At 43.4% G+C, this 19,798-nt stretch overlaps 2 protein-coding genes across 2 annotated transcripts in view; both read left to right on the plus strand.

Annotated features, from left to right (window-relative positions):
• The window catches only part of LOC125435782 (solute carrier organic anion transporter family member 1C1-like), a 37,873-nt gene extending 27,070 nt beyond the window's left edge, over positions 1-10,803 (plus strand). Inside the window, exons 11-15 of the mRNA XM_048502162.1 lie at positions 279-444; positions 3,542-3,726; positions 5,401-5,465; positions 7,166-7,283; positions 8,918-10,803. Of these exons, the coding sequence (XP_048358119.1) occupies positions 279-444; positions 3,542-3,726; positions 5,401-5,465; positions 7,166-7,283; positions 8,918-9,140 (757 nt within the window). The 3' untranslated portion in view covers positions 9,141-10,803. The remainder of the gene's footprint in view (positions 1-278; positions 445-3,541; positions 3,727-5,400; positions 5,466-7,165; positions 7,284-8,917) is intronic.
• Positions 10,804-14,338: 3,535 nt separating this feature from the next.
• LOC125434761 (solute carrier organic anion transporter family member 1B3-like) overlaps positions 14,339-19,798 on the plus strand; it is a 46,644-nt gene continuing 41,184 nt past the window's right edge. Inside the window, exon 1 of the mRNA XM_048500434.1 lies at positions 14,339-14,461. The gene's annotated coding sequence lies outside the window, so the exon portion shown is untranslated. The remainder of the gene's footprint in view (positions 14,462-19,798) is intronic.

Genomic DNA, 19,798 nt, shown 5'->3' on the forward strand with positions numbered 1-19,798 from the left:
TTTCTTCATATATTTCTTCCCAGAATTTCTTTGCTTTATCCCAGTGTCTCCATTGGTGGTAGAAAGTATCTGTCTCTTTCTAGCACTTCCAACATAAATTATGATGATGATTATTTGAGATCTTTGCTGGTGTTAAATACCATCGGCAATGCATTTTATATATTTTTCTCTAATATAGTAACTATTTGTAATTTTCACTCCCTTTTCCTAAACATATCCCTTCTCTGAAGTTGGTGAGAAGCTCATAAACATCCAAGATTTGCTTGTCTTCTCTTCAGTCACCAACAGATCTCTCGATATGAACCAAGTCTGTTTTCGGAATGCAATTCAGGTTGCATTTGTTCCAAAAATGAGTGGGATCCCATATGTGGGGAAAATGGAATCACGTATATCTCGGCTTGTCTTGCTGGCTGTAAAATGTCCAACGGAAGTGGGAAAAACATGGTAGGTGGGTACTTCTTTTGTGGCTGTATTGTAGGCTGGAGCTTGAAACTGTGGTGTAAGCTGGAGCAAGCGCAGATAACTATTCACAGCTCATGTGTAGACACTGAAGTCAAACCCTCCAAACTGCATATCATCATTTTGGTGTGTGTTTTTTTAAATTTCTTGACATGGTCAAGGAAGTTGACGGTTTCAGAAATATTTGGTAGATTTGGTAACACCCCTCATAGCCAAAAACTTGTTTATGTAGGCTAGAGACCTCTGAAACCCTAACACACTTTTTGTTTCCATGCTAATTCTATGGTAGTTTAAGACATTTCCCAATAACTCACTTTCTCGTAACATTCCCTTTCCATTCAGATGGTTATTACATAATCTCCTATCTGGGGGTGGAATTTGGACCACTCTGGCTGTTTTCTAATGTACTTCAACTGCTCTTAAAAATTAATCCATCTTCCTAATTCAGTGTTGAGATAATCAAGAAGTAAGCCTGCCACCTTTCGGTGCATTTTAATTCATTCTGTTTTAATTGATCCTATTTTAAAATTTACTTTTTCTTTTACATTCAAGAATAATATTTTCTTTTTCTGTATTTTAACTTTTTATTCCTTGGTGCTTTTGTCTAAAAGCCCATGCACTATATACGGTAGTTCTTTCTGTAATAAAGTGGGATGACTGATTCAATATATCATCAACATATATATATATATCCAGAGGAGGGCAACCAAAATGGTAAAAGGTCTTGAATCCATGCCCAAGAGGAGAAACTCAGAGAGCTGGGTATGTTTAGTTTGGTGAGGAGAAGGTTAAGAGGTGACATGATAGCCATGTTTAGATATTTGAAGGGATGTCATGTTGGTGAGGGAGCAAGCTTGTTTTCTGCTGCTCCAGAGACTAGGACCAGGAGTAATGGGTTCAAGGTGAAGAAAAAGAGATTCCACCTAAACCTTAGGAAGAACTCCCTGATGGTAAGGGCTGTTCAATAGTGGAATACACTGCCTCAGAGTGCGGTGGAGTCCCCTTCTTTGGAAGTTTTTAAACAGAGGCTGGATGGCCATCTGTTGGGAGTGCTCCTGCATTGCAGGGGGTTGGACTGGATGGTCCTTGTGGTCTCTTCCAACCCTATGAGTCTATGGTTCTATAACAGCCCTGTGCCACACAGCTACAGTACTGCAGTCAATGTTCTGCTCACGACCTGAGATCAGTCCTAAAAAGAGTCAGTTTCAAGGCTGACTCAGCCTTCCATCCTTTTTGAGGTCAGTAAAATGAGTACCCACCTTTCTGAGGGTATAGTGTAGACAACTCAAGAAGGCAATGACAAATCACCCCATAAACAATATTCTGCCTAGTAAACATTGTGATGTGATGTGTCCGCATGGAGCAGTGATGTCACATCACAACGCAGTGTAGTCACTAAGAGCAGTGTAGTGAGTAAGAGGTTCTCCAATCTGGAGAACCAGGTTTGATTCCTCTCTCTTTCACATGAGCAGTAGATTTTTATCTGTGAATTGGCTTTGTTTCCTTGCTATCACTCATGAAGCCTGCTGGTGACCTTGGGCTAGTCACAGTCCTCTCAAAACTCACTCAGCCCCACCTACCTCCCAAGGTGTCTGTTGTGGGAAGAGTGAAGGGAACAGAGCAGTGGTGGGATCCAAAAATTTTAGTAACAGGTTCCCTCACCAGCCCCCCCTCAGCAAAGGGGGCAGAGGCGTACCTAGGCAAACCTGAGCCCTGGGCAAAACCTGAGTTGGATGCCCCCCCATGGGCAGCCACCCCACCACGACCCCAAAAATTTTTTTTTTGCACCAGGTCATTTCTAAATCATCATCACATTATAGAAAATGCCCCAACTCACAAATCTGAACACAGCAGTGGTGAAACACACAGGTTCTTTGACAGAGACTGGTGAGATAAAAGGTACGAAAGGCTGAGAATCAATGAATTGCAGTACCTGAAAGGGATTAACCCAGTTCAGGGAGTTACATTATTAGTCGCAGTTGCTATATGGAACCTTCACGTTCAAAGGCAGTATGCCTCTCGGGGAGGCGAGGGCGTGGAGATGGAAAAGCGGACCCAATTAGTAACCTCCTCTCGGCACACACAAATAATTAGTAACCCACTCTCGGGAACTGGTGAGAACCTGCTGGATCCCACCTCTGGAACAGAGTCTGTAAGCTGCCTTGAGCCTCCTTACATGAGAGAAAGGCAGGATATAAATCCAAACCCTTCTTCTTTCTTCGTTAATACTGCATCTTTCTCCCCAGTGAGGACCTAAGATGGCTTACATAATTCTTACATAATTTTATCTGCCATTTTATCCTCACAAAAACCCTGTGAGGTAGATTAGGCTGAGAGTATGAGACTGGCTCATGATCACCCAGAAAACTCTCATGGCAGAGTGGGAATATGAACCCGGCTGTCCCAGATCCTAATCTGACATTAAACCATCACAGAGGTGGGATCCAGCAGGTTCTCACCAGTTCCCAAGAGTGGGTTACTAATTATTTGTGTGTGCTGAGAGGGGGTTACTAATTGGGTCTGCTTTTCCGTTAGAAATTCCATTAGGTCCAAAAATCATAAAATCCTGTTGTTTCCTATGTGTCTGGTTAGCAAAGGTAGAAAACGGGATAATTCTCCCTGTTGGGCTGTTTTAAAAACATGTTTTAGAAATATGGTAAAGTTCCTTGTTTAAGGAAAGTATCCTTCTTTTGATTTCTAGAAACAAAGTTAAGTATTTGAAAGTATTAAGTATTTGACAGGCAGTCAATTAGAGGAGTAGTTGTTTCAGTTGGCAATAGACAATAGGACTTGCTATAATGAGTTTAAATTATGGACAGAAAGATACCAGCTGGAAATTAGGAACTTTTTTTTACAATAAGAGTTTTTTACAGTAACAGATAAATTAATGCCCCGCCCCCAGAATGCCTGGCCACACCCCCGTCGTGCCCCGCCCAGCCCCATTGGCGCTACGCCACTGTTTGAATCCCACCACCATGGGAACCTGTTACTAAAATTTTTGGATCCCACCACTGATCACACGTCTATCTTGAGTGTCCCTCACAGCAGTTCCTGTTCTTACACTTCAGTTGCTCCATTTCAGGTGTTCTATAACTGCAGTTGTGTAGAAATCACGGAGTTTTCATCCAGACCTTCCTCAGCTGTGGTAGGACCCTGTCAGAAAGGAAAGGAATGTCCGAAAATGTTTCTCTACTTCCTGGTCATATCAGTTATCACCTCATACACACTCTCCATTGGCGGCACCCCTGGATATATATTACTTCTAAGGTGAGAAGCTTTTATTCCTATTTCCCATTGAATACTAATCAGTGTTTTCAGAGACTGGAAACAGACAGGGCTGCACATGCAGAATAATGCACTTTCAATCCACTTTGCAGCTGGATTTTACTGTGAAAAATAGCAAAATCCACTTGCAAACAATTGTGAAAGTGCATTGAAGGTGCATTATTCTGCATGTGTGGAAGTGCCCTATGTGGAAGCAGATTTTTTTTTTAAAAAAACTAGCTGCAGAATCAGAGGCGCTCTAGAAAAATTGCCAGAAACTCTATGCTTTACCATAGAGTTCCCAGTAATTCCTAGAGCTATCTATGAAATTTCTGAATTTTTTTTTTGCAGGAAGTGATGTGATGCCACAGTCAGTTTTACACCCCACCCCCAATATCCTCACCCACAGCTCTCCCACCAGTATCCTGGCACTGCCTGGCAGTTCTAGAAACAGAGGGCCATAGAGTGCTCCAGCTAGCAAGAGAAGCAGTTGTTTCTAGCCATACACAGTCCTATGTAGACAAACTCCAGCCTAAGCCCACCGAAACCGATAGGCGTAGAGTGCAGTATCTCTGTACCAAGTTGCACCATTATTCACTAGCTTGTCAGACTCTCCACAAGCTGAGCAAATTCTGTTGGTACTTTTTTTGGCGCACATCTGCAGGGCTGGAAAAATTTCCAAGTCTATTTTTTTAATGTATGTCTCAGAAGAAGATAGAGAATATGTCTTACTATGTCTCGAAAGGGCATAGAGACATAGAAAGGACATACCTTTATGTCTCGAAAGAGCAACTCAGTTGCTAAACCTCTCCAGTTTTGCATTAAGAATCTGAAAAGAAGGGGTGAAATTAAAAAGAATAAAATCCACCCAATGGCTGCCAGTTCTGCAAATATTCCTGGAATTCGATTTCTCGGGCAAACATCCATCACACTGAAGCTTAATGATTTTCAGTTGCTGTTCACCTAAAATCCTAAAGATGGCAGTATTGTTCCAATATTGTCACCTGTTGGCCATTATGGAGGGTTTTCTACACCATGTAAAGTTTTTGTGCTTAAGATTACCTTTATAAAGTATTTTGATTTCTTTGGGGATGGGAAAGTAGCTCACACTAGAATTACATAGGGTTATACTGAGTCTATCATAAGGTGACCAGGTGACCAGTTCACCTTTGTAAACCGGAACAGGCAGGTAGGTGGGCGGCTGCGCGCAAAGCCATGCTCCTGCGGCCGTGCGCGCGGGAGGCTGCCGCACTGCCTTGCACCCCAGAAGGCAGTGCGGCAGCCTTCCAAACATCGGGATAATTGAAATAACCCGCGGGACAAATTGTTTGAAAGTGGGACTGTCTCGCCAAAAGCGGGACATCTGGTCAGCCTAGTCTATCAAGACTACTGTTGGCTACTCAGACTGGCAGAGCCCCTCCAGGGGTCTCAGCTTGAGGATTTTCACATCATGTACTCCCTGATCTTTTAAAAGGAAGATGATGGGGTTTGAACTTGAAACCTGCTGAATGCAGAGCAAAAGCTCTGCCATTGAGCTACGCCCCTCCTTATCCTTGTGTCTCTCCAGCTAGAGCTATTGGAGAGACAGAGATAGAGATAAGACCTACACCTTGTAACTAATTTCTTACCATCTGAGTAAAGAAAAAAAAATAAGGTTTTGTGCTTTCCATATTTCAGATGCATTAACCCTCAACTCAAATCTTTTGCACTGGGCATCTATACTTTAGCTATAAGAGTTCTTGGTGAGTATATATTTCCTCTGGTTCTGAATTGCATCTGAATGTTTATCTTAAAAGTGTGATTTGCTTAGATTCAGAAACGTGATATCACAATAAGCAGTGAACAGCATGATAGCACCTCTTCCTTGCTAGTGGTTCTGCACGCATGCAACATTGCACATATGAAAGGAAATTCTTTACAGGATAAAAGGGAGCCTTTTAACTCTCCACCCCATACCCACGAGCCTTTTGTCCACTGTGACATGCTCATTTTTACTTGAGCCCAGTTTGCAGAGAACACACCGCACTGTTCACAAGGATTAAGTCACAAAATTAAAATCAAACAAACATTTATTATAAGGTATATACAAATTGGCAAATTAAAAACCTCTCAGGTCTGGAATACAAACTACTAGCTTTTCAAAAGCTGTGACATTACTGGCGTGTTTTATGGATCTTCCCAACAAACAGACTCAGTGGATACGAAATCAATTTTTTGATTGGAGTTCAGACAGGTTACAGTTCAAGATCTTTGCCAAAACTAAAGGTTTTTTTCACCCAACTGCCCCACTAGTTCCCAGGTTGCTTTTTCCCTGTTGCTAAGCTACACCTTCCTTTTGCATTTTCCCAAAACTGTGATGTCTGAGATCAGGTGAACCCCTGAATTGGGAAAGGCATTCCAATTAAGCCCGCTGATTCCTATATGGCACAGCAGTAACATAAACTACAAGCCATAACAATCAGGATGCTGCATCCTCCAGTTCTCCCCTGGAGACATGGCAGCACCAAAGTATCAAGGGCTCTTGACAATTACCAAATAGACAGTTGATGTTAATATCCAGTGACCAACTAAGACCACATGCGTTTCAGCCTCATATGCAATCTCCAGTGGTCAAAAATAGACTGTTTTCTTACCACTCACACCTGTGTAGAATAAGCAAGTCAGAGAGAACTGCACAGCTGGCTAATTAGTCACAACAGACCTTGAATTTCTAAAGCCTGCAAACACAAAAACATTGACTCCAAAGTAAAGTTGTTTTAGAACAATACTGGCCTCAAGTGTCTTCGTTAAGCAATAAGTATAACAATATTCACTTCATACAACAAACAAAAACTCATCCCATTAAAGAGTTCAGCCTAGCGTCTTACACTCTGTGAAATATATAAAAATATGTATATTAAAAATACGTATATAAAAGACACATGTAGTGTCTATAAAAGACGCACATATAAAAATACATGTATAAAAGATGCATGTAGCATCTTACACTCTATGTAGTATATAAAATACATACATACATACAAAAAACATACATAAAACATACATATATAATACATATATATAAAATCTCAGCATGTACAGAAAACACAACATTTACAAGGACAGAATTTCTCATATCATATTTGTAGTAATTTCAGAAATTAAATTAGGCCCTCACAGGTTTGATGCATAGATGTGGATGAAATGTTAGGAGCAAAAACTATCATACTATGGCCACACAGCGTGGAAAACCCACAACAGCCGGTTGACTCTGGTTGTGAAAGCCTTTGACACTAGACTCCAAATTCTTAAAAAGAGGGGAAGGCATTGATTTGAGAATTTCTGGGAGAAATCGAGTGAAAAGGAATGAAGAGAATTCCTCTTTAACATGCCACACTTAGAAGGAGGCTCTTAACAATGAATGTTTCTGGTATATTAAAGCTTTGCACTTCCTTTCATGCAGCAGGAATCCCGGCACCAGTCTACTTTGGAGTATCCATTGACACAACTTGTCTCAAGTGGGGAAGCAAACGTTGCGGTGGCCAAGGAGCTTGCCGGCTATATGATTCGAACGCATTCAGGTGACCTGTTTTGTGGATATCTTTGTGCTTTTCTAAATGGAGTAATGATTAGCATCCAGAGGTGGGATCCAGCAGGTTCTCACAGGTTCCCGAGAGTAGGTTACTAATTATTTGTGTGTGCTGAGAGGGGGTTACTAATTGGTGATTTTGCCACGTGATTTTTGCCTTAGTTACGCCCCTCCTCTCAGCAGTAGCGCGCAGAACTTGAAGCAGTCTAGCAGGAGGTGCACCGGCGTGCGTGGCAGCCTGCGCCTGCGTGCATTCGTTTCCCGCCTAAGGACCGGCGCAGTGGCTGCGTCCTTGCCACAGCCAGGAATGCCCCACCCCCGGAATGCCTGGCCACGCCCCCATTGTGCCCCGCCCAGCCTTATTGGCGCTACGCCACAGTTTGAATCCCACCACCATGGGAATCTGTTACTAAAATGTTTGAATCCCACCACTGTTAGCATTTCCAGGCTTTAGACATTTTTCAAGGACTTGCAGCTCTCCTAGGGATGTCAGCTCCAGGTTGGGAAATGCTTAAGGACAACAGAGTTTGAGGAGAGCAAGGACTTCAGCAGAGGAGAAACTTCAAGGCAGTCACGTGATCCAGGAGAACTGATCTCTGTAGTCTGATGGCCAATTGTAATTCTGGGAAATCTCAAGGCACTACTTGGGAATAATTCTGGAAATCTCCAGGCTCTACTGGGGAATAATTCTGGGAAATCTCCAGGCCCTACTTGGAGGGAAATCTCCAGGCCCTACTTGGAAGTTGGCAACCCTAAGTTTTGCTCTGATGTCATTATGGCCCTGCATAGGCAGATACATTGCTGGTGCTTCTGTGAACAGAGCTCCTCCCCCAAAACAGCAGGCAATCACAGGTTTGATTCAGACCAGGCTATTGTTCAAGGTAAGGCTGCCTGGTCCCCCCGGCCACTGGTGGGGGATAGTAGGATTACCAAATCTAGATTGGAAATTCCTGGAGATTTGGGGATCGAGACAGGGGGTGGGGGGTGGGGGTGGACGGGGGCCTCAGTTGGTGTACAATGCCATGGAGTCTACTCTCCAAAACATGCATTCTCCATTTGTATTGATATATAAATATAATAAATAATAGAAATTGATGTAATAAATCAAAAGGAGGAAGGGGAGACATGTGCATGGGAGTGCGAGGGAGTGGGGGGGGGAACTGGTGGTGGGTGGAGGGAAGATATCCAGGGTGAGGGAGAAATTAAAATTGCACTTAAAGTGGGGTTGCTGGGTGTGGGGAGAATGGAAATTGAAAGCAGGGTTTGGGGAAATACATCCATGCAAGAAATCTTGCTGTGACGGACATTCGCCCCTGTCGCACAGCAGATGTCTTGTGCATAATATTTTTTATTTGTTAATTATTTATGCGATTTAGTAAACCACCCTACCCCGGAGGGCTCAGGGCAGTGTACAAACGAGACAAACAATACAATGTAATTAAGAAGAAACACAAATCGAATAATCCCAATTAAAACAATAAATACAATAAAAACAGTAGCAGCAATAATCCATCCATAATTAACTAAATAGATGACTGTAGTATTATACCCCATGAGGGGACCGGTGGAGGGGACCGGCAGATAATAGCTCTCTGTCAAGTTATCTAAATTATTCTTGCCTTACAGGTACATTTATCTGGGTCTGACCATTGTCTTGGGCACCATGTCCACATTCTTGAGTGTTGCTGTCCTGATTGTTCTAAAGAAAAGGTATATTCCACATAACGAAAGCCTTGTAACCAGTGGACAGAGAGGGACAACTTCTGCGAAGAACCGGATAGACAACTTTGTCAACAGTGACCACCTGATTCAGACAACCTACTGGCCAGAGAAAGAGACGCGGCTTTAGAACAATTCAAGATACCTTTTGTCCAGTCTGGGAAATTCTGACCGAAACTCTTTGACAATGCGATGTGTCTGAGGCAAGGGGGCAGATGTCATTCTTTACTATATGTCTCCTTGCATGTAATTCTGTACAGTGGCTTTCTAGTACCTGCTGAGACCTGATGAAAAAGAAAATTTTTCATTTCCCTTTATTTTAAAAAACAGGGTAAATTTATATTTCAATCGGCAAGTAAACAAATGGAATTTCTGGTATGCAGCAGAACAATCTCTGTCACTCCTGGAAAGAAACTTCCATCTGGAATGGAAAATACGGCTAGTCTGGAAACCATTGAGTTGTCATGGCTGAACCCCTTCACATTTATGGTCTTTTGTAATTGTGAGTAACAAGGTTTATTCCAGCTTGTACTGGAATAAATTTTGCTAGACTTTAAGTTGCCACTGAACTCCAGTTTTATTTCGCTGCTACCGTGTAATATGGCTTGCCTGTCCGGGATACTTTATCAAAGTTAAAGGATCGACCCATGCTGATCAGGAGAATTGGTACTGGTAGACATCTCTGAGCTTTCTGACATCTAGCCGAATTTCACATCTGATGGACTAGTTAACTTTCCAATCAATGTGTGTTGGCCTCATGCTATGAATGGATCCAGTATGAACATCCTAGTTTGCAGGGATTATACATCCTTAAATCTTTTAGAGGAAGAGGAAACTAGATACAGACATGTGGTTGGGTCATCTTCTCTTTGCTTCTAAAGTGATCCTCTCTGATGCATCCTTCCCTCAGGAGTTACAGTACTTGGATCGTGAACTAATTCCAAGCACTGGGCCAGAACTTCTGTGTGCACTGTTTTGAAACGAAATGAAATACAATTTTGCACCCAACTCCCAAATTCTGCAGCCCTCATCAGTAGCATAAGTTAAGTGAATTGGCTTATGTTTGGTTATTTTGCACAACTGTATAATTTAGTAGGGAGGGAAGGCAGCACGGCATAGGTGGATCTCACCACATCTCGGAAGATAAGCAGAGTCAGTACTTGGAAGTGAGGCCACCGAGGGATACTCTGCAAAGGTAGGCAATGGCAAACCATTTTAAAATGTGCCTAGCTTTCATTTGTCCCTCTGAGTGGCACTGTGTTACAGTCCCCAGGGTCTTGCCAGCCATGGCCAAGGGCTGAATATATGGGCGGGGAGAGAGGTGGGTGGCAAAATGCGCCTTCCTCATGTGACCCAGGTTAATGGCTCCTGGGTCATCTGTCCCCTCTATGCCCCTTAGATACGCCATTGCACACACAACACACATTTTGAGTTACGAGGAGGGGTACAAATCTACGGTTGTAACTCAAGCCTGGCCCCAGCTGAGGGATATTCTGATTAACTTCTCCTCTGGATCTTGAGATTTCCTCAGGGTTGGATCCGCACATTGCTGGATATTGTGCTGTTGTGATCACATCATTGGCCTGACCTGGGTGGCACAGGCTAGCCCAATCTCGTCAGAACTCAGAAGCTGGACAGAGGATGAAATTGCCGACCTGAGGTTGAGAAATTCCTGGAGACTTGAGAGTGAACCTGGAAAGGGCAGGTCTGGGGATGGAAAGGACCTCAGGAGCAGCAGTGGCGTAGGAGGTTAAGAGCTCGTGTATCTAATCTGGAGGAACCGGGTTTGATTCCCAGCTCTGCTGCCTGAGCTGTGGAGGCTTATCTGGGGAATTCAGATTAGCCTGTACACTCCCACACACCCCAGCTAGTCACAGCTTCTCGGAGCTCTCTCAGTCCCACCTACCTCACAGGGTGTTTGTTGTGAGGGGGGAAGGGCAAGGAGATTGTAAGCCCCTTTGAGTCTCCTGCAGGAGAGAAAGGGGGGATATAAATCCAAACTCCTCCTCCTCCTCCTCCTCCTCCTCCTCCTCCTCCTCCTCCTCCTCCTCCTCTTCTTCTTCTTCTTCTTCTTCTTCTTCTTCTTCTTCTTCTTCTTCTTCTTCTTCTTCTTCTTCTTCTTCTTCTTCTTCTTCTTCTTCTTCTCAGCAGAGTATAATGCCACAGAGTCAACCCTCCAAAGCAGCCATTTTCTTTAGGGAACCAATCTCGGCAATCTAGTGAGAAAAGTTTAGAGTTGCTAGGCAATGGGGAACCACCTGTGAACATCTCTTGCCTTGAAGACCCTACCAGGTCCCTGGTCAATCCTGTCTCTGGTCAGCTGTGACTAGACAGGACTTTCTGCCCGCAATCATATGATTTCTCACGTGATTCCACAAAACCTGAAGCATGAGAAATGCTCTTGGGACTCATAATACTGGATTCTGCCCCCATAACAAGTTTCCAAAACTGCCAACAGTGACTGCAAAATACACACCAATCCTGTCCCTGTCATTCTATTGCAGGGTGTTGGGTATGAGAAATGTGGTATTAAAAAAGTGATCTTGAAAAATCCATTTGGAAACAAATTAAAATATATTCTAAGAGCATTGCTTACTGGTGTCTCTCTTTTTTCCCCACATACTTTTTTTTGGTTTTAGGATAATGTAAAAGAGGAATCTGTTGATATTTGTTCTTTAACTTCAGTAAGAGCGTGAAGAGGGAGTACATTTTAGCCCCCTCTTCTTAAAAACAAGTGTATTCACCCTGTGAAAAAAGATGAGATGACTTCTTTATACACACACTCTCTCTCTCTCACACACACACACAAACATATGAGAATCAAACCCAATTCAACCATTACCCTGAAAACAACTTTACGATGATTTGACCTCATACTATTTTGGTAATACATGTAAACAAGGATTATGACGACGGACAAGAACTACATTTTCTGAAGGGGGGGCAAAAGCAGTGGTGGGATCCAAAAATTTTAGTAACAGGTTCCCTCGCCAGCCCCCCCCTCAGCAAAGGGGGCAGAGGCATACCTAGGCAAACCTGAGCCCTGGGCAAAACCTGAGTTGGATGCCCCCCCATGGGCAGCCACCCCACCACAACCCCCCCCCCAATTTTTTTTGCACCAGGTCATTTCTAAATCATCATCACATTATAGAAAATGCCCCAACTCACAAATCTGAACACAGCAATGGTGAAACACACAGGTTCTTTGATAGAGACTGGTGAGATAAAAGGTACGAAAGGCTGAGTATCAATGAATTGCAGTACCTGAAAGGGATTAACCCAGTTCAGGGAGTTACATCATTAGTCGCAATTGCTATATGGAACCTTCACGTTCAAAGGCAGTATGCCTCTCGGGGAGGCGAGGGCGTGGAGATGGAAAAGCGGACCCAATTAGTAACCCCCTCTCGGCACATACAAATAATTAGTAACCCACTCTCGGGAACTGGTGAGAACCTGCTGGATCCCACCTCTGGGCAAAAGTACAAAATGATGCCCCCCATGTATTATTGGGTTTTTTCACTTTACATATATACATATAATCAACGCATATACATTTTTATCTTTACGTGTATACATATAATCAACAATTCTTTTTAAATGATAGAATAAATTGTGCTGACCCCATGAACTGTTAATTTATACTTTCATATTATTTTATCTCTCTATAATGTTTGAATGTTCCCTCAATCCCTCTACACACACAAAAACCCAACCCAAGAAGAAAGTTGTTCAGCCAAGCCTTTTCCACGACATTGTTTTGAATGCTGCACATAATTGTGACGTGGGAAATACCAAACACACCTCACACTCCTTCAGAACCTGATAAAGTACAGCCCAAGAAAAGCACGATCTGGTAACTCTGCTGCTAGAAGCTAAAATGACTAAACGGAAGCTTTAGTTACTGCAAAGACTCACCGGAGAAAATAATAGGAAGTGTTGAAGGCAGCAGGAAAAGAGGGAGACCCACCATTTATTTATTATTTTATTACATTTCTCTCCCTTCCCTTTCAGAGGAATTGACTCAATAAAGGAAGGTGTAGCCCTCACCCTGTACGACCAAAGTAGTGTTACGATAAGCTGCGTTCTCGCAGTATTCCAGCCAAGCCATCTGCATTTTTCCAATATTTGTTGGCCTCTCTGCCCTGTACTTTAAATACTTACAGCCAATCAATCATGGTATTTTATAAAAACCCTTCATACCACTGAGTGTTATCAACAACAAGGACACCGGGGCTGGAGGGAACATTCTCTCTAATTAACTTACCGGTATCCCGGAAATCATCTAGGGGGGGAGAGGCCGTGGGGAGGGGCTGCAGACAGCCACAGAGTTCTGAAGAACTGTGACTGGGCCAAGGTCACCCAGCAGGAATGTAGGAGTGCAGAAGCAAATTTGGTTCACCAGATAACAGTCTGCCACTCGTGTGGAGGAGTGAGGAATCAAACCCAGATCTCCAGATCAGAGTCCACCACTCTTAACCAGTACACAACACTGCCTCTTACAGTATCTCCTGAAGATCTCCAAGGAGGCCTCCCTACCTCTGTTATCAGGCCCGTTCATAGGCCTGTTCCGCACATGCAAAATAATGCATTTTCAATCCACTTTCAATGCATTTTGAAGTTGGATTTTACTGTGCGGAATAGCAAAATCCATTTGCAAACAATTGTGAAAGTGGATTGAAAGTGCATTATTCTGCATGTGCGGAAGGGGCCACAGACGTCTGCTGTCTGTTCTGACCCCCATCTTGGCTAAATTTGCTTTGGAAGCCATTTTAGGAGCTACCAATGCATGATTTGGGGACGCTGAGGGCTGAGGCTCTCCTCAACCTCTGCAAATGAGCGGCCAGAACTTTGTGCAGGAGAGACGGCTTCGCTGTCAGGACATCTGCATGCCTGCCCATTGGCCCAAGATTTTGCAAAGCCAGGAACCCACTGAGCTCTGTCAATGTAATTTCGTCAGCAAGGGCAAGTCTTCCTGAGTACAAAAGCTCATTACTACCATGCTATCGGGTGGGTGGGTGTGACCATTATTATTGACCTTGTCTGAATGTCTCCTCCCAACCTGGCTCAGGCATGGGTGAAGCCTCCACCCTGCTAGTCCCTTTATCCACTTTGCCTAGATGCAATCGGCTTTTGTTACCTCTCTGGGAAGCCCCTCTTCTTAACTTAAAGTCAGGAAACTCACCAGTTCTCCGAGACTCACCCTGAATCCCTGAATTTTACAGTGGTTTCTCTGACATCTTTTTGCTGACTCCTCTATCTTATCTCTGTTGGGCCAGCCAAAATGTTATAGATTAACCCCTCTGCTGTGCATTCTGATCTTCTGGAACCAGCAAACCTTCTTGTTACATTTCCTTGGGACTTCTGGAAGCTCTGTCTGAAGTCCCCTGCCCTGAATCTCTGGATCACCTGAACAGACAGCGTACTCGACCCAGCTCAGCAGATGAAGAATAGGTATACCACTCTTCTGTTCTCTCCATTTCTCTTTAAAACTCTTATTTCCCCTTCTTTACATTCCTTCCCCCACTTCTCCTTGCGACTGTTCTCTGGTGCGGAATTCCCACTCAGCCAGAGGCTGAGGAGTTTGTCGGCCACCTTGAGTCTCCTTACAGGAGAGAAAGGTGGGGCATAAATCCAAACTACTACTACTACTACAACTACAACTACTACTACTACTACTACTACTACTACTACTACTACTACTACTACTACTACTACTACTACTACTACTACTACTACTACTACTACTACTCTTCTTTCTCTTTCCTCTCATGTAACTTTTCATATGCATGTCCCTCCAAGCAACAGTTTCAGGGTTCTTTTGTTTGAATATCTTTTCAATCCTAAATGTCCCTCAGTAAATGCTAGATTTTGCTTTGGAAAAGATATGGTTGTTTCCTGGTTACTGGTAGAGGCCCTTTGAATCTGTTGAACCTGTTTATTATTATTGTTGTTGTTGTTGCTGCTGCTGCTGCTGCTGCTGTTGTTGTTGTTTGTTTATTTATTAAATTTGATAAACTGCCCACCCCTGAAGGGCTCTGGGCGGTGTACAACAAAACCACGACTAAAACAATGTGCACAATAAATGTGGTAAATAATTAAAATACATAACTAATGGTAAAAAAATTAAAATACATAATTAGAGGCCCTTTGAACCTGCTTGCCCACAATCTGTTGTAATTCAAGAATCTTGGTCCTTTAAGAACCAGTTAGCCAGTGGGGTGTAGTGGTTAAGAGGAGGTACACTCTAATTTGGGGAACCGGGTTTGATTCCCTGCTCTGCCACTTGAGCTGTGGCGGCTTCTCTGGTGAACTAGATTAGCTTGTGCACTCCCACACACGCCAGCTGGGTGACCTTGGGCTAGTCACAGTTCTTCAGAGCTCTTTCAGCCCCACCTACCTCACAAGGTGTTTGTTGTGAGGGGGGAAGGGAAAGGAGATTGTAAGCCCCTTTGAGTCTCCTTACAGGAGATAAAGGGGGATATAAATCCAACTCTTCTTGTGCTTCTTTGAGCTTGCTTGCCCACAATCTGTTGTAATTCAGGAATCTTGGTCCATTAAGAACCAGTTAGATTCTCGATCCAGTAACTTAGCAGAGGGCACAAAGCTTTTGTGTGCGCAGCAGCGTCCCACCCAATCTGCGTGCGTCAGGAACAAAATAGCTCAGAGCCCTTTTGTCTATCCAAACTGATATTCTACATTTATTATAGGGACTGAGTTTCTAGATAGGTCAGAGTAAATATAGTTTCCTAATCTAATCTAAGACCCTTTCGGCACAAATCACCTAAGATGTTTGTAAAATGTTTTCAATCCCCTTCTTTATCACAGTGTTTGTCTGCACTCATGACTCATGGCCCCTTTTTCAAGTTATTTGTTGAACCCGCGCATCAGTATTTCTTGCTAGGATTCTCTACAGCTTGTATAATCAATGCTTTGAAGGTTAAGCCCCCAAATTTTAAAAAAAACTCACAGAAATGATGAAAATAAACAGGCGAGGGGAGAGCAATAAAATAGCACTGAGGAGAAGTTTGGGGAGGGCATGGAAAATGTAATACCGGTAAATGGATTGCATAGCAAGGAAAGAGTTTGAAAATATTTCAGGCTAAAGAATCATTTAAAAAGGGGATTAATTTGAAACATTTTGAGGCTGGAAATAAAATGTTTCCAAAACGTAAAGGGGAAAAACAATGCCGAACTCCCTGAAGGAAATGTTTTACCTCCTCCCTCAAAACGTTTTAAAAAGTTTGTGTGGAAAGGGACGAATTAGGGCTGAGGAAGATACAAGATTTGCATCCTGCCCTCATGGGGGCAAGTTAGAGACGTGTGTGTGCTTGGGAGAGGTTGTAGCAGGAAGGAAGGAAGGAAGGAAGGAAGGAAGGAAGGAAGGAAGGAAGGAAGGAAGGAAGGAAGGAAGGAAGGAAGGAAGGAAGGAAGGAAGGAAGGAAGGAAGTTTCCCTGACAGTCGCCATACACACATCAGAAGGATAATGTCACAGCAGTAGAGAAAGGGATGCCCAGTGCCTGGTTCTGGTTCTTGGTGAGCCTCCCAAACCCAAGTTGGAGAGTCCACGCAAGTCAATACACATGAAAGGGAGCAACATTTTTACTGTATCACTGCAATCACAGGCCCTGGGAACTGGTAGCGGGGTGGCGGGAACTTGCTGAAAGCAGACTGAGATCTAGACCTCTTTTGCTGGAGGTGCCGTGATACCACCTCTGGAGCGCGCCAGAAGTGACGTCATCACATCGCTGGCACCAGGAGAATGCTCTGGTGCTTGGGCAAAACTCTATGGTAGAAGTCATCTTTTACCATGGAGTTTTGCTTAAATACCAGAGCATCCACATGTTCACTGATGACAAGATGACATCACTTCTGGTACTGCCGCCAAGTTCCCCTGCCTGCCAGCTGAAAGCTGCTGGAGGGAGAAGCCCTCAAGCCCTGCCCCACTGGCACCCCCAAACTGGCTCTGCCTTATTTTTTGAAAATACTTGGCTGTGACCAGTAAAGGAGTTGGTGAGGATCTCTCAGCTAAGGGAAGAAAGAGATTCAAAAAGCCACATAATTCTAAAAGCACTCAGGTTTTGGCACAAGTCGGACATCCATGGATCTAGATGTTCTAAACTTATCTTTACAGTCTGAAAAAGAAAAGAAGAAAGAAAACACCTGGGAAATGTTGAATAAATACTTTTTGGGTAAATTCAATATTAACTCGCCGTAAAATCAGATTGTACAATGGTAATTTACTATTAACTATAATAATTGTAATGCTGGTATATAACAGATAATTTGTAAATATGTATAAATACTTATAACAACTATCCTCCCCTGTAAAGGGAGCAGCAGTGGCGTAGTGGCTAAGAGCAGTGGCTAAGAGCAGGTGCACTCTGATCTGGAGGAACCTGGTTTGATTCCCAGCTCTGCCGCTTGAGTTGTGAAGGCTTATCTGGGGAATTCAGATTAGCCTGTACACTCCCACACACGCCAGCTGGGTGACCTTGGGCTAGTCACAGCTTTTCGGAGCTCTCTCAGACCCCCTCCCCCACCTCACAGGATGTTTGTTGTGAGGGGGGAAGGGCAAGGAGATTGTAAGCCCCTTTGAGTCTCCTACAGGGGAGAAAGGGGATATCAATACCAGGAGTGAAGCATAGTTTAACATTAGGAATATATTATCGTCCCCCTGACCAAAGCGCACAAGAGGATTCTGAGATGGAAAAAGAAATTAGAGAGGCCAACAAAAGCAAAAATGTCGTGGTAATGGGCGATTTTAACTATCCCCATATAAACTGGAAAAATGCATGTTCAGGTCATAGTAAGGAGAGAACATTCCTGGATATGCTAAATGACTGTGGCTTAGAGCAGATGGTTGTAGAAACCTAAACCAGGGAGATGTGGGATCCCTAGATCTAATTCTATGTGGGACCTTATGGACCTGAAAAGGGAAGTCAGTGTTGTTGGGAGCCGAGAGGGAATCAGCCAATTCACAATGCTGTCAGATTCAGTATCTCTGCATGCGAACAAGTGACAACTACTAATGCGAAAGTTAGCAGTATCTGGCCTTCCAGCGAAAGGTAGAAATTTCTCAAAGATGAGGGGGGGGATAGTGCGCAGGAAGTTGAAAGGGAAAATCAAGAGAGCTGCAATGTAATGTCCAAGATAGCTTGGAGGTTATTTAAAACACAGTCTTTAAAAGCTCGGGGAACTGGAAATGTGTTCCACATGGTTAGAAAAGGCAGTGCCTAGTCCAAAAGAAAAGCCAAATTACTTCATGGTTAACAAGGGACGCTTTGGAGGAAATGCTATTAGGGAAAAAAAGATGTCTTTTAGAAAATGGAAGTCCAACTTAACTGGATAAAGCAAATACCAGAGAGAACAACACAAATGGTGGCAAAAAGAGGAAAGCAAGTTAGCTGTAAGGGAGGCAAAAAGGATTATGAGGTGAACGCGATGGCTGTGCGTGAACATCAAAAACCTGGAAGCAACAAACAGTTCTTCTTCAAGTACATCAAAAAAGCAGGAAGCCAGCAAGGGAGGAAGCTTGTAGGCCCGTTTAGATGACAAAGGAACAAAGGGTGTGCTAAAAAGATGACAGGGAGATTGCAGAAAAGCTGAATGAATTCTTTTGCATCTGTCTTCACCTAAGTGAGGAGGTGAGGGAAAATTCCTTGCACTGGAACCTAAGCTTCTTAGGAGGCTAATCCGAGGAACTAACGAAGATAGTGGTAGACAAGCGAAGAAGTTCTTGGCAGCCATTGATAAATCCAACATGCTACCAAATCCCCTGGCCCAGATTGCATCTACCCAAGAGTTCTTAAAGAGCTCAAGCATGAAATTGCTGATGTTCTCACTCCTTTAATATGCAACTTATCCTTGAAACTCAGGCTTCCATCCCCTGAAGACTGGAAGATGGCCTGAATGTCACACCAATCTTTTAAGAAAAGGGGATCTTAGGGGACCTGGAAATTACATGGCCAGAAGCCAGTTTGACATCTGTTCCTGGTAAATTAGTAGAATCTGGCTATCATTAAAGATAAAATTATAAAACATGTACAAAAGCAAAACCTGCTGGAGAAAGAGTCAAAGCATGTATTTCTTGCAGAGAGTGGCAAATCCTGTCTTTACAAACTCTACTATTTCAGGAGTTCTTTTGAGGATGTAAATAGGCATGTGGATATGGGGGAACCAGTGACATTGGTCTACTTGGGATTTCCAAAGGCTTTTCTTTGACAAAGTTCCTCACCAGAGACTATTGAGAAAAAACTCAAAGCAAGGAAGGAAATAAGAGGGGAAGTCCTCCCATGGATTCAAAAAAAAAACTGGTTGAGAAACAGGAAGCAAATGAGTGGGTGTAAAATGGGAAATTCTCTACAATGGAGAGATGTGGGGAGTGGTGTCCCCCCTAAGGATCCGTGATTGGGATCCAGTGCTCTTTAACCTATTCCATAAAATGGACCTGGAAGTAGGGGTGGGTAGCGTGGTGGCCTAAGTTTGCAGATGATACCAAATTATGTAGGGTGGTGAGAACCACAAAGGATTTTGTAAGGAGCTCCAAGCGGACTCCTTTTGATAAATTCAGGGTGAGTGGGCTAAGAAAATGGCAAATGCAGTTCAATGTAGCAAAATGCAAAGTGGGATGCACATAGGGGCAAAAAAATCCAAACTTCACATAATACATCGGCTACAGGGCTCAGTGCTATTAGTCAGCAGAGACCAGGAAAGGGATTTGGGCGTCTTAATTGATAGTCTCCATGGGAATGTCAACTCAATGTATGTATGGCAGCTGTGAAAAAGGC

Source organism: Sphaerodactylus townsendi, linkage group LG06 (genome assembly GCF_021028975.2).
Source record: "Sphaerodactylus townsendi isolate TG3544 linkage group LG06, MPM_Stown_v2.3, whole genome shotgun sequence".
In the NCBI taxonomy this organism is placed as follows: Eukaryota; Metazoa; Chordata; class Lepidosauria; order Squamata; family Sphaerodactylidae; genus Sphaerodactylus; species Sphaerodactylus townsendi.